This window comes from Neoarius graeffei, chromosome 6 (assembly GCF_027579695.1).
Source record: "Neoarius graeffei isolate fNeoGra1 chromosome 6, fNeoGra1.pri, whole genome shotgun sequence".
Classification (NCBI taxonomy): Eukaryota; Metazoa; Chordata; class Actinopteri; order Siluriformes; family Ariidae; genus Neoarius; species Neoarius graeffei.
Window position 1 is genome coordinate 84,953,989 of NC_083574.1, and position 15,058 is coordinate 84,969,046.

General features: G+C 42.9%; 1 protein-coding gene across 1 annotated transcript; it reads left to right on the forward strand.

The window, feature by feature from the left end:
- The first annotated feature begins 1,185 nt into the window (after positions 1 to 1,185).
- On the forward strand, positions 1,186 to 14,838 carry LOC132888337 (uncharacterized). The gene is made up of 4 exons (XM_060924394.1): positions 1,186 to 1,197; positions 2,305 to 2,416; positions 8,065 to 8,157; positions 13,532 to 14,838. The coding sequence occupies exons 1-4, from the start codon at positions 1,186 to 1,188 to the stop codon at positions 14,836 to 14,838; spliced, it is 1,524 nt and encodes a 507-aa protein (XP_060780377.1).
- Positions 14,839 to 15,058: the final 220 nt, after the last annotated feature.

The window sequence follows — 15,058 nt, forward strand, 5'->3', positions numbered from 1 at the left end:
ATATATATATATATATATATATATATGTATATATATATATGTATGTGTGTGTATATAATATAATATAATATATAATGTATAATAATATAATGTGTGTGTATATAACATAATATTTTAGATTCTTCAAAGTATGCAGTGTTTACCTTGATGATGCTTTGTACACTATTGGCATTATCTTACCCAGCTTCATGAGGTCATCACCTGGAATGCTTTTCAATTAACAGCAGTGCCTCGTCAAAAGTTAATTAGTGGATGAGTTTCTTGCCTTCTTAATGCGTTTGAGATCAAACAGTAAATAGTAAATAATAACAATCATCTATTATAAATAGCCCTATTCCATCCACAACTGTACTAATCCATACAGTATTATGTCAAGAACCGAACAACTAAGTAAAGAGAAATGACATTCATCATTACTTTAAGACATGAAGAAGTGTCTTTTAATTAATAAAAATAAAGAAAAAAATTGAATTAGGAGGCATGTTCAGACTTTTGACTGGTCCTGTATTATCTTGCATAATAACCTGAGATCACTGAATGGAAGTTTGAACCAGCTTTCTTTTTTCTCATTTTTCCAATTAGATTTAAACGTGGGCTGCACAGTGGTGTAGTGGTTAGCGCTGTCGCCTCACAGCAAGAAGGTCCGGGTTCGAGCCCCGGGGCCAGCGAGGGCCTTTCTGTGTGGAGTTTGCATGTTCTCCCCGTGTCCGCGTGGGTTTCCTCCGGGTGCTCCGGTTTCCCCCACAGTCCAAAGACATGCAGGTTAGGTTAACTGGTGACTCTAAATTGACCGTAGGTGTGAATGTGAGTGTGAATGGTTGTCTGTGTCTATGTGTCAGCCCTGTGATGACCTGGCGACTTGTCCAGGGTGTACCCCGCCTTTCGCCTGTAGTCAGCTGGGATGGGCTCCAGCTTGCCTGCGACCCTGTAGAACAGGATAAAGCGGCTAGAGATAATGAGATGAGATGAGATGGGTGATCCTCACATTCTGAAACGTCTTCCTCTACATCATCATCTAAAGCTTCTCTCTCTTCCAAAATCATTTGCAAGCCCATCTGAGCAGAGAATCTTTTGGCCATCTTGATCAGTTGTGATAAGGAACCACATTGGAAAAGTTATATTTATTGTGTCCCGCCCCCAATTTATGGGAATTTCTGTCTTGGTTCCTGCAAGACAGAGGGTAAAATGCGTAGGAATGTGAGAGCAGACAGTTGTCGGTGCTTGAACGGCAGGGGCAGAAACACAAAACTCACACACACACACACACACACACACACACACACACACACACTAACAGCAGGCCCAGACAGGAGGAGGACAGAGTGAAGGTACACACTTTTATTAGCCTCAGGTCCAGTGGACCCGAACATCCTGTATGTAATATAAATGTGTGTGTGTGGTCATCGGAAATGTGTTCTGATATATGTTCTTCACAGAAAATGAGCCAAGGCCAATCAGTCTGAGTTTGAAAAAATAATTAATCGTATCATTGTTCCTTTGATAAAAAATGAAAACGGGTCCCACAGACCCAAACACCATACAAGGGTTTTATATATATATAACACTTTTCTAGACATGGAACTGACCTGTGTCCCCTACTGTTTTCTTGGGTAGAACTTTAAGCATATTTTTCTTGAATCTTCTGACGTTTTCTTGCAAATTAGATTCAGTTTGTAGTGTAATTAGCATCTAATGTCTTGGGTAATTTGGCCTTTGAAGATAACAAAAATGTGCCTGGAAATAGCTGAGAAGCCATCTCCAGGCATCTGAAGCCCTTCAGCTTCTGGGGCCCAAAGGTGGGCCCCGGACCCCCGGTCACATTGTTTTGAGCCTTTGGCCCGTCATTCAGACAGCTGAAATTTGGACGGACAGACAACATTTCAGCCTCGTCTGTCCTGTGACAGTCTGCTTAAAATTCCTTATTTCCCACACTGTTTATGCGTTTGAGATCAAACAGTAAATAGTTAATAATAAAAATACAAATAATAAATAAAATAGCCCTATTCCATCCACAACTGTAGTAATCCATATTATGTCAAGAACCAAACAACTAAGTAAAGAGAAACATCCATTTTTTTGACTGGTCCTGTATGTGTGTGTGTGTGTGTGTTAAATCAGTGGAAGATGCTCAGAGCCTTTTTGATTCCTGGTGCCAGGTCCACTGTCTGATGCAGCTTATATAAAATATTAGTGTTGGAGGGGAAAAATGTCATCAGATTTGTTAAATTTGGTGAAACATTTGGACTGAAAACTAGGACTGCGAACCCTGAGACTAATCTCCCAACTTCATAATGTGTTTTTCAGAAGCAGCTCCAGGATGCCCCCGGTGGTGTGATGATGGTACTGCAGGAGCAGCTCAGTGAGTTGACCATGGAGTCCAACACAGAGGACAACCTGGACAGTGTGTCAAGCTCAGGTACTCCCTCTAGAGGCATGAACATGCATTGTGTAGTTTTAGAGTGACTTAAAATGCATCTTTTTTATCATTTTTAGCCTTTTGTAAATCAAACTTCGATCATATTAGACTGGTACCAAAATTCAAAAAAGTGCTTATTTAAGGAGTTAAAGGCATTTTTGAGACAAAGTCGGCAAACAGTCTTATTTTGTCAAGTTGGGTGTGCCGAATTCAAATCTGCAATATGCCGAGCTCTTTCTGACCTCTGTTGACCTCTAGAGGTCATTGAACTTTGGGCCTGTAAACGTCTCAGCTGAACCCAGTTTCTCAGCTTTCTAAGGAATGAAATGTACTAAAATGATTAATGAAGTTAGCAAATGGCCTTGTTTGTTAAATGTTTGGGTGCTGAATTCATTTTTCATTTGTAAAACGACATATGACCTCTGATAACCTCAAGGTCATTAAACTTGGCCTATAGGCCATTTAACGGCATTTTTAAACTGACTTTACTCCCCCAAAAAGAATATGAACAGACAAAAAACAAATAGAAAGGAACAAATACAACATTAAATGCCAGTCCATGTACATGTGACTTACTTTTCACAATGAGAATGCCTAGGCGATCACCTTACATAACATTGCATTACATTTAGCGGTTATTGTTTATACAAAGCTACTGAAAAAAGGACAGATTCAGCAGCATACAAAATGTGGGGGCATACAGGGTATACAGGTTAATCAGGGTTAGTATATATATGAGATTTTTCTTTGTTTGTTTTTTGTAAAGGCTTTACCCCGTTTAAAACAAAACAAAAAACAAACAACAAAGAAAAAAACTCTCAGGAGCCTCCTGACTGCCTGGTGAAAGAAACTGTTCTTGAGCCTGCTGGTTTTGGCCCGGAGACTCCGCAGTCTCCTCCCCGACGGCAGCAGACTGAAGAGGCTGTGAGATGGGTGGGTGGGGTCACCTGCAATCCTGATGGCTTTGTGGGTGAGGCGGGAGTTATAAATATCCATAAGAGAAGGGAGAGAGACACCAATAATCCTCTCAGCTGCTCTCACGATGTGCTGCAGAGTCTTGCAGCAGGACACGGTGCAGGCGCCGTACCACATGGTGATGCAGCTGGTCAGAATGTTCTCGATGGTGCCTCTGTAGAATGTGTGCATGATGGGGGCCGGGGCTCTTGCTCTCCTCAGTTTGCGGAGGAAGTACAGACGCTGTTGGGCTTTTTTGGCCAGTGATGCAGTGTTGTTGCTCCAGGACAGGTCTTCAGAGATGTGCACACCCAGAAACTTGGTGCTGCTCACCCTCTCCACTGCAGCACCGTCGATAGATAGTGGAGCATGCTGGGTGTGCTCTCTCCTGAAGTCCACAACAATCTCCTTCATCTTCTTCACGTTCAGACGGAGATTGTTGTCCTTGCACCACATGGCCAAGTGGCTCACCTCACTCCTGTAGATTGTCTCATCGCCATTGTTGATGAGACCCACCACAGTTGTGTCATCCGCAAACTTAATGAAGAGATTTGAGCTGGATGTTGGTGTGCAGTCGTGGGTCAGCAGAGTGAAGAGGAGGGGGCTTAGCACACATCCTTGGGGGGCCCCCATGTTCAGTGTGATGGTGCTGGAGGAGTTGCTGCCGACCCGTACAGTCTGTGGTCTCCCCGTCAGGAAGTCCAGCAGCCAGTTGCACAGGGAGGTGTTGAGTCCCAGCTGGTCCAGTTTGTGAATGAGCTGCTGAGGAATGATTGTGTTGAATGCTGAGCTAAAGTCTATGAACAGCATTCTGACATACGAGTCTTTTGTCTCGAGGTGGGTGAGGGCTGAGTGGAGGGCAGTGGAGATGGCGTCATCGGTCGAACAGTTGGACTGATATGCAAACTGGAAAGGATCCAGGGTGGGGGTGGAGGGCAGACTTGATATGCCTCATGACTAGCCGCTCGAAGCACTTCATGAGGATGGGAGTGAGGGCGACCGGGCGGTAGTCATTGAAGCAGGAGGGAGATGGCTTCTTCGGGACCGGGATGATGGTGGTGGTTTTGAGGCACGTGGGGACAACAGCCTGGCTCAACGAGATGTTGAAGATGTCTGTAAAGACATCTGTGAGCTCCTCGGCACAGTCTCTCAGGACACGACCAGGAATGTTATCAGGACCCGGGGCTTATCGCGCATTTGTCATCATGAGAGCTCTCCTCACGCTGTCTGGGGACAGCATCAACACCTGGTTGCCGGGAGGTGGTGGGGTCTTCTGTGCCTTGGTGTTGTTGTCTGCCTCAAAGCGAGCGAAGAAGTCATTCAACTGATTCAGCAGAGATGTGGAGTTGTCGCAGGTCTGTGGCAAGGGCTTGTAGTCTGTGATGGTCTGAATCCCCCGCCACAGGTTCCTGGTGTCTCTGCTGTCGTTGAAATGGTCAGCAATGTGCCTGGAATACTGTCTCTTAGCCACCCTGATGCCTCGTGACAGATTGGCCCTAGCTGTCCTCAGGCCCACCTCATCCCCAGCTCTGAAGGTGGCGTTCCGAGCCCACAGGAGCCTATAGACTTCCCCTGTCAGCCATGACTTCTGATTGGCCCGAATGGAGACGGTTTTGGTGACCGTAACGTTGTCCATGCACTTCCTCATGTAGGCAGTGACGGTCTCCGTGTACTCCTGGAGATCTGTGGTGTTGTTATAGGTGGCCGCCTGTCTGAACATGCTCCAGTCAGTGGTGGAAAAACAGTCCTGGAGTGCCTCTGATGACCCCTCTGGCCACACATGTATCTGCTTTTTAGCTGGTTTGGTGACTTTAACCAGCGGCCTGTATGCTGGCATTAGCATAACAGTGGAGTGATCTGAGACCCCAAGGTGGGGGAGGAGTAGGGCTTTGTAGGTGTCTTTATGCATGGTGTAAACATTGTCCAGAGTATTGTTTCCACGTGTGGGAAAGTTGATATGTCCATAGAGTTTTGGAAACACACTTTTGGGGTTTGCATGATTGAAATCCCCAGCCAGGATGAGGAAAGCATCTGGGTGGGCTGTCTGCTGCTCACTGATGTGCTGATAGAGTTCATTCAGTGCTTCACTCTTGTTGTTATTGGAGCCGGGAGGGATGTATAATGCTACCAGCAATATGGCTGTAAATTCCCTCGGCAGGTAGAATGGCCGGCACTTAATAATCATAAACTCCACCAGAGGTGAGCAGTGTTTGCAGACCACAACAGCATCGCGGCACCAGGCATCACTGATGTAAACACAGAGTCCTCCGCCACAAGTCTTCCCCCCCTCGACTAGCGCTCTGTCTGACCGGTAGCATGTTAGCCGGGCTAGCTGAATGGCACAGTCCGGGACGTTGTCGTTAAGCCATGTTTCCACAAACACAAGGACACAGCACTCACTCACAGACTTAAAAGATGAGTGGAGCAGGCGGACATAATCCAGCTTGTTGTCCAGCGAGCGTACGTTGGCCAGAGTGATGGTAGGGATAGCCGGCCGGTGACGGATAGCCGCTAGCCTAGCTCGGATACCTCCGCGTTTGCCTCTTTTCTGCTTCCGCATGTTCCGCCTGTGGCGCTTCCACTGCGGGCTGGATGCAGGAGTGGGGGTCGGTGCTTGAGCAGGCCTCCGGAGCAAACCGTAGCCGCATAGCACTTCCGCATCCGCTGGATTTATATCCGTGAATATAGTTCTGCGGATGTCGAGCAGAAACTCACGGGAGTATGTGCGCCTTGAGACTAATGGACGCGACAAAGACGAACAGATACACACTGTTTTAAAACACAAAAAAACCCACGAAAACACCGTTCTGTCAGGACAGAGGGAAGCCGCTGCGTGTGTGCGCGCCGCCATCTTAAACACTGAGACTGTGTCTGATTCCCAAACACTCCTTGGAAGGCTGTTCCATAACTGTGGGGTTTTGTAAGAAAAGGCTCCGCCCCCTAATGTAGCCTTCACTATACGAGGTACCAGCAGATAGCCTGCACCTTTTGATCTAAGTAGGCGTGGCGGGTCATAGAGGAGCAGAAGTTCACTCAGGTACTGTGGAGCGATAGTAGGTCAATAGTAGTATTTTATAATCAATACGAAATTTGATTGGGAGCCAATGCAGTGTGGATAAGACAGGGTGTGGTCATGTCATATTTTCTAGTTCTAGTAAGGACTCTTGCTGCTGCATTTTGAATGAACTGGAACTTGGAATAAAAGTAAGGAATAAAACATGACGGCTTGTGCAGTTAACAGAAAATAACCCCTGATGAGGTGGTGTGTTTTATTCATTTATTATTTTGTGTGGGGTGCAGCCCTGAAGAAAATAGTACTTTGCCAGTTACCGAAGAGAACCCATAATTTCAACCAGAGCCTCTCAATGAATGCTATATTAGATTTTTATCCTGTCTACATTCACTGGATATGAACAATTGTGCACTCTGATTGTCTACTCTACTACTAGGATATCAGCTCATATACCATGAGTCGAGAAAAACAAAATGGCGGAGCGTGTTGTTGAATCAACTGAGGACGAAATAAAAACTACTCGAAAACAAAACCCCCAAAAATGCAAAAAAAGCAACAAAATATGGAATGAAAATATTTGATGGTTAGAACGTATCTTTTTTTAAAAAGAATTATTATTATTGCATTTTTCCACAAACTGCTCCTGTCATTTCACCGGTTTATTTACATTCTAAGCGGAAACGATTTTGTTGGATGTTTTGTATGACGTTTTTATTGAGCAAATTTGCAAAAAATAAAAATAAAAGTGCTCTGTTTCTTAAAATCCAGTGACTGTGGATAGAATAAAACAGTTATGCCACTCAATCTCATTGTACATGGATTAGAGCCAATTCAGCGCTACGTGCCTCATCAGCTCATGTACGACTCGATTTTGTGGAATAACTGTTAAATATCCTTCATCAAAAAATTCCAAACTAAGTGTTAACTTTTGTCGATGAGATTGAATCTCGGCATAAACTCACTGGAGGCAGCCATGTTTGTTGTTTACGTTGGCGCGACCTTCGACCTGCGCATGTGCAACGTACCTGATGCGTGTGCGACCGCTACCTGATGTCATCGCATGCGTCACCACCGCAGGAAGCCCACTTGACATTTTATAGAAAATTAATTTTTCTTAAACACAATTTGGTCTCTGAAAATGAAAACTTGATTTTTGAAATCTGCGACTACCGGTACTTTTGCTAAAAATAAGTTTGAGAATAACTCATCTGGAGGATCTCTTCGTCATTAATCTGTGATTTTCATTCCGTCCAGAATGACTGCCTGAACTGTTATTAAAGAAAATGAATCAACACCTTCTGAAGAAATCAGTTAGAGAATTCAGTAGCACACTGGTATAAACTGGAATAAACTACAAGACTTGCTCGATACACGCAATAATTATTCAGTCCCAAACTGCTCCTTTGTGTTTCAGAAGATTGATTAACTTCTGATTAACATCTCTGTTATGTTCACTTGTTTTTCAAGGTTTGATGAGATTTGCCTCATCAGAGGATTTAAAGAAAGTGATTTGATTGTAGGTTACATAAACAGTGAGGAAAACATGCTTCATGTGAACACCACTTTAGTCAGTACGTTCCTCTGAGCTGTTTCTCTGGAGCACTATATACTGCACCTTCATGCTCTTTATGGTCATTGTGTAATCGTTTGAAATCACATCTATGATTGTATTTGTCCTCAGGTTTATACGAGCAGAATGAGATTCAGTCCCCTCTGAGACACTCAAGATCTTCTCCCAGTCTTTCTTTCTACAGCCACAGAGGCAGATCAGCGGGTCAGTCAATACTTCACTCATCCATCCTTTATACTCATGATTGAACTCATTGATTACGATGACTCTAAAAGTAGCTGTTTTTTTTAATCGTCTTTGGTAATAATCTGTTTGTAGTCAGTCTTTCATAATGTTGAAATAAAGAAAAAAACAGTACTCAGTGTGCTATTATGGGAAACTACTCAATTATGGGGTGGTGTAAAGTAGATTATTTTCTTATAATAGCATGTCCTGAAGGGTTTGATGATAATTCCTGTAATACTACAGCAATTTGCCAACTATTGTTTTTTTAATTAATTAATTTTAAAAAAAATGACACATCATACATCATTTTTATCCATTTATAGTTAAATTTAATGCTGTGGAACATCTGTGAAACAAATTAGCTCTTGTTACAGCAGCTATAAACAGCTCTTCACCCGCCTTTCTTTTTCTGTCTCTTGAGTTTAAGACTTGAACTGAAAAACTGCAAAGTCCTTTGTCCTGAAGACTCCGTCCATAAATGTTATATAAATGTTTCCTAACAGAAAAATTCCCCATTTCAATGTCTGTGAAGATTCTCAGTCATCCAGGTCATTGTAATCTGTAGGTGCTAAAGAAGGCAACTGGACTTGCTTGAAATCCTTTCATCCAAAAGGCTTCTTCAGTTCTATCCAGTGTTGTAGTTGGGTCACTAAACCTTGAGTCCAGTCTCAAGCCCCCGGTGTTCAAGTCCTAGTTAAGTCCAAGTCAATAAAAAAATTTCAAGTTGAGTCCGAGTCGAGTCCGCTATTGATCCGAGTCAAGTCTGAGTCCAACACTCCAGCCGTACCATTTGACGGTGGCTGTTTTAGCGCCATTAACATTAGTTTGTTCCTGAACATGACATATGAACTTCTCTTTATGTGCTTCTCTTTATCAGGAAGTGTGAAGTATTCTGTCAGAGATGGTTGGGAGACGGATGTAAGTAAAGAAGGTGTTTTTATTAATACAAGTGAAGATGGTAAACAATCCAGAATGGCAGGCAAAATTGTAAAACAGTGAAAAAGACAATAGGTCGAGCAAGGCACAAACAGGCTATCGTAGACTCGGCAGAATCAAAGACGAGAAACAGGAAATCAGGGATCAGGAAACCAAACAAGGAAATGAGGCTCAGTAATGTGTCAGCAAAGCAACTCAATACTTCGCAAAGTCAGTGCATTTTCAGTTTTTATATCGGCGTGCTGATTGCACTTTAATCCTGTGCAGGTGTGAGTCGTTTATGGTGTGTGTGCAAGAGTCCGCTTGGCATGCGCGCTGTCCAGAGCACCTGAGAGTCAATCTGATGCATGCACCAAGACGCACAGGTGTGACACTCTTGCATGAAATTAGTACAAAATTAATGTAGATATAAATATCTTATGCCAAATTATTATGGCGTGTCACAAAAAATAAAGAAAAAATCAGTCCCCTCACCTCCAATTTACAAGTCCGAATGCAGTTAATGCATGAGTCTGAGTCCAAGTCCGAGTCATCAATGCTCAAGTCCAAGTTGAGTCACAAATCCTTAAAATTAGGGCACGAATTGGACTCGAGTCCAAGTCCGGGACTCGAGTACTACAAGCCTGGTTCTGTCTGACTAGTGGGGAGAGCCAGTGACCCACAGATCATCCTAACGACCCTCTAGGCTGCTAATACCGTTCACACCCGGCCTCCAGTGACCCTAACAACCTACAGGATGGCTGAGAGGATCAGTGACTCATTTGACCTCAACGACTCTCCTTAGGGTTGCTTTTGGTCCACTAGAGGATAAATACATAGTTTGCACATGATGTCACAGAGTCGGGGATTCCCTAGTGGTGGCCATCTTGTGGGTCAAGCTTACCATACGGGTCACTGAGCACACATTGTAACGCGCGAGTACAAAGTCTTCAAAAGAACCCAAGCAGGCTATTTAAAGCTAGCAATGGTGCACACCTGTTGTATTCACGGCTGTCGTAATAGGTCAGATGATGACGTCAAGCAGAGCTTTTATGGAATTCCCACTGTATGGGAGCACGAAGGCGAGCAAACAAAGAAACTCAGCATACAAAGGAGAAATCTATGGCTTGCAAGAATCAACCGCAAGGATTATCAGCCTTCCAAACACAGCAAAGTCTGCTCCGATCATTTTATAAGTGGTAAGTTGTTTAAATAAACAATCAATTGTGTTTAAGTTTGTTTTTGGAAACCAAAACATCGTGTAAACAATCTCTGGAGAATGCCTAACTGGAACCGCTGAGTGTACGTTTACATTGTAATGTACACTTAATATCGCTCGTTTGTCACGTTTCTATTTGACACTTGTCACTTCACTCATGCAAGGGTCATTTTTGAAAAACATTTTAGGTCTATTCTGTATGCAGGGATGCAAACAGCGTGCCTTTTGGCGGATGCCGCCTTTTTCACGGCTGAATCGCGCAGATCCGATTTTTTTTTTTGGGGGGGGCGTTGGAGTGTCTGATTATAATTTCAAAGTAAATTCTGTATTAAAATTACTAAATAAGCAAATCCGTTACAGTCCATGAAACATAGGAAATATAAAGATGAGAAAAAAACAGTAAATCGGAAAGCTGCGATTTGATTTGTGTTTAATCAACTTATTACAGTTGCATAACATTCAACAGTCTATTTAATGCTAGAATATATAAAGTTGTATATCAGACAGCCTTTAAACTTTGATGAAGTCAGTTTCAGGCTTTGGAGCAGGCTTTGGCAGTTTCAGGCTTTGGCAGCCCTGCATAGTCACTTGAAAATGCATCTTTGTCCACTTCGTAGGGGTCAATTCCCCCAATCAAGGCTAGTTTGGCTGCATACCGTTGTCGTGAGATGTCGTCTAATGTATCTATATACTTCTGTTTGCTTGATTTTGCCGACATTGATCTTTATTTTAGAAAACTGACCATATAACTTCATAAATTCGTCCGAGATAACATAGCCAGTAATGGCGATGGTCCGTTTTGTTTGACCAACAAGATGGCGGCTGGAGGGCTTTCCCCGGAATGCCGTGACGTCAGTGAAAACTATGTATACCTGGAACTTCGCACTAATCAGACAGAACTGAAGAAGCCTTTCGGATGAGAGGTGAAACATCTTCAAGGATTTCAAGCAAGTCCAGTTGCCTTCTTTAGCACTTACGGTATGGATCCCCATTTCAATGATTATACATTTTTCTGTGTTAACTAACAACACATTTATAATCTGCTGATATGGCATGTCCACTGTACAAGTCCTTTAAATGATCTGTTACTAAAAAAGCAATAATGCATTAGAGCAAATGCATTAATATACACCTGTGATTTGCTTTGCGGCTGGAATGTATTGTCAGAGCTGCTGTTATAGAAAATGAAAAAAACACCTCCTACTACAGTGGTGCTTGAAAGTTTGTGAACCCTTTAGAATTTTCTATATTTCTGCATAAATATGACCTAAAACATCATCAGATTTTCACACAAGTCCTAAAAGTAGATAAAGAGAACCCAGTTAAACAAATGAGACAAAAATATTATACTTGGTCATTTATTTATTGAGGAAAATCATCCAATATTACATATCTGTGAGTGGCAAAAGTATGTGAACCTTTGCTTTCAGTATCTGGTGTGACCCCCTTGTGCAGCAATAACTGCAACTAAATGTTTCCGGTAACTGTTGATCAGTCCTGCACACCGGCTTGGAGGAATTTTAGCCCATTCCTCTGTACAGAACAGCTTCAAGTCTGGGATGTTGGTGGGTTTCCTCACATGAACTGCTCGCTTCAGGTCCTTCCACAATATTTCCACTGGATTAAGGTCAGGACTTTGACTTGGCCATTCCAAAACATTCACTTTATTCTTCTTTAACCATTCTTTGGTAGAACGACTTGTGTGCTTCGGGTTGTTGTCTTGCTGCATGACCCACCTTCTCTTGAGATTCAGTTCATGGACAGATGTCCTGACATTTTCCTTTAGAATTCACTGGTATAATTCAGAATTCATTGTTCCATCAATGATGACAAGCCGTCCTGGCCCAGATGCAGCAAAACAGGCCCAAACCATGATACTACCACCACCATGTTTCACAGATGGGATAAGGTTCTTATGCTGGAATGCAGTGTTTTTCTTTCCCCAAACATAACGCTTCTCATTTAAACCAAAAAGTTCTATTTTGGTCTCATCCATCCCAAAACATTTTTCCAATAGCCTTCTGGCTTGTCCACGTGATCTTTAACAAACTGCAGATGAGCAGCAATGTTCTTTTTGGAGAGCAGTGGCTTTCTCCGTGCAACCCTGCCATACACACCATTGTTGTTCAGTGTTCTCCTGATGGTGGACTGATGAACATTAACATTAGCCAATGTGAGAGAGGCCTTCAGTTGTTTAGAAGTTACCCTGGGGTCCTTTGTGACTTCGCTGACTATTACACGGCTTGCTCTTGGAGTGATGTTTGTTGGTTGACCACTCCTGGGGAGGGTAACAATGGTCTTGCATTTCCTCCATTTGTACAAAATCTGACTGTGGATTGGTGGAGTCCAAACTCTTTAGAGATGGTTTTGTAACCCTTTCCAACCTGATGAGCATCAACAACGCTTTTTCTGAGGTCCTCAGAAATCTCCTTTGTTTGTGCCATGATACACTTCCACAAACATGTGTTGTGAAGATCAGACTTTGATAGATCCCTGTTCTTTAAATAAAACAGGGTGCCCACTCACACCTGATTGTCATCCCGTTGATTGAAAACACCTGACTCTAATTTCACCTTCAAATTAACTGCTAATCCTAGAGGTTCACATACTTTTGCCACTCACAGATATGTAACATTGGATCATTTTCCTCAATAAATAAATGACAAAGTATAATATTTTTGTCTCATTTGTTTAACTGGGTTCTCTTTATCTACCTTTAGGACTTGTGTGAAAATCTGATGATGTTTTAGGTCATATTTATGCAGAAATATAGAAAATTCTAAAGGGTTCACAAACTTTCAAGCACCACTGTACCTCAGATTTATAACAATGTCCATTATATGGTGATATTTAAATGTGTATACAGATAAGTTTAGTCGAGCTGCATGGTCTATGGTTTGTTTGTTTATTTTTATCATATCACAGATATGCCTTCAAAATGAAATTTCTAAAAAAGTATTTTGATAAATCACAACATTCATATGATATGACATGTGTAAATAATTTGTCAGAATAATCTAGTTTCTTAATAATATCAGAACAAAAAGTTTCTTTCAAATACCTTGTAAGGTATATTAGAACTGCATTGTGCACTAACATAAAAAATGCCAGTTTTTCAACCTTATGATCATATCTGTCTTTCTATCTATCTATTCATTCATCCATCCATACATACATACATACATGGTGATACTGAATTTGCTTCCCCTTTCCCAGAAGATGCCTGCATGTCAGACTGGGAGGGTCAGAGAGCACGACCTTTGCGTGCTTTTCTGCCCCGTTCATTCTCTGCCCCCTACCCCCCTTTAGAAGGCATTGCAGAAGGAAGTGAAGATGATGAGGATGATGACAATGGAACTCTGTGGTCAAAAGGCCAAACTCCAAATGGAGATGACGTGAATGGACCTGACATGGTTCCCGTTACGAATTTAAATGAGGATGGTGGCCACATTGGAATCCCTTGTGATCATCAAGGTCCCACTGTGGAGTTGGATGAAGGCCCCAGCGCAGAAGACATTCAGCAAGCAATGCGTGTGGAGACCTATATTTTGGGTCTTCTACAACGCTATTGCCTCAACCAAACCCCCACATCTACAGAAGTCCTCAGTTCTGATCCTGATTGCTGGCAAGAACGACATGCTTATCCTTCAAACTATTGTGAACAAGCAGAAAATTCAGAGTGGCAGGAATGGAAAATCTTCAATGATGAGGCATCGCAAGATGGGTACTATCTGGGAAATGAGGCTGATCGATTCTCACAGGCTGGTAATGATCCAGGCTCCTCCATAGAGTCATCCACCATCATTGCTGATATAGATTCACATTGTCTTCATCGTCCCTGTGTTTCTTCACCTTTACCCTCTGATTCTTCCAAACAAGACTGGGAACCTACATCTCTGGAACTGGCACATCAACTGCCTTTACCTGGACTGTATCAGGAGGAAAGCTGGTCATCAGCTGGGCAAAGGCATGCAAAGACAACCAACCAGTCTCGATCAGAAGGCAGTTTCCAATTCCAAGGTTTCTCCACCAAACCAGAGCACGGATATGACACACTGGGGCGGGATATGGAGATGCATTGCTTCAGTGAAGATTATGTGTCCAGTCAGAGACTCTGGAGCGCCACAGCAAACCTCAGTCAAGAAGAGAAGGCGACGGTGCTCAGAGCGGAGGAACGACTGTTGAGAGATACATGCCTACCATTTCAAATCAGGCCACATTCATGTTCTAAATACACCGAGCAGGACCATCACTTTGGGAATGAAATGAATGCCAGAGGAACTGATGGAGATGGAGATGGATCTGACTCCAGTCTGAGTGAGACATGCTCTCCAGGGTCCAGCTCAAGGTCAAGTGACTCAGATGAAAGTGGGGGTCTTGTCTGGCCTCAGCAAGTGCCCCCATATGTGCCTTCTGTTTCCCAGAATGCATCTACTGCCATGGTCAGGATCAAAGCCTCACATGCACTCAAGAGGAAGATCTTGCGTTTCCGCTCAGGCTCACTAAAGGTCATGACCACTGTCTAGTCTTGGAAATGGCACCAGAGATTCAGGTGGTATATGCTGTGCTTCCAGTGTTTGATGGTACTGTATATGGTCTTAGACAGTGGAATCCATGCACCCAAAGCTGGATTCAATAAAATCCAAATTCTGACCTAGTTGAATGTTATGGAATCCTCTGTATTTACAAAGCTGGCTGAGTATGGAGACTTGCCAACACATAAACACAGCTTTGGTTCTCTGGGTG

Bases quoted from the DNA above. Each gene is read 5' to 3' on its own strand.
- LOC132888337 (XM_060924394.1), top strand. The intron at 2,417-8,064 runs GTACTCCCTCTA...ATTTGTCCTCAG, and splicing joins GGACAGTGTGTCAAGCTCAG to GTTTATACGAGCAGAATGAG. The intron at 8,158-13,531 runs GTCAGTCAATAC...CTTTCCCAGAAG, and splicing joins CCACAGAGGCAGATCAGCGG to ATGCCTGCATGTCAGACTGG.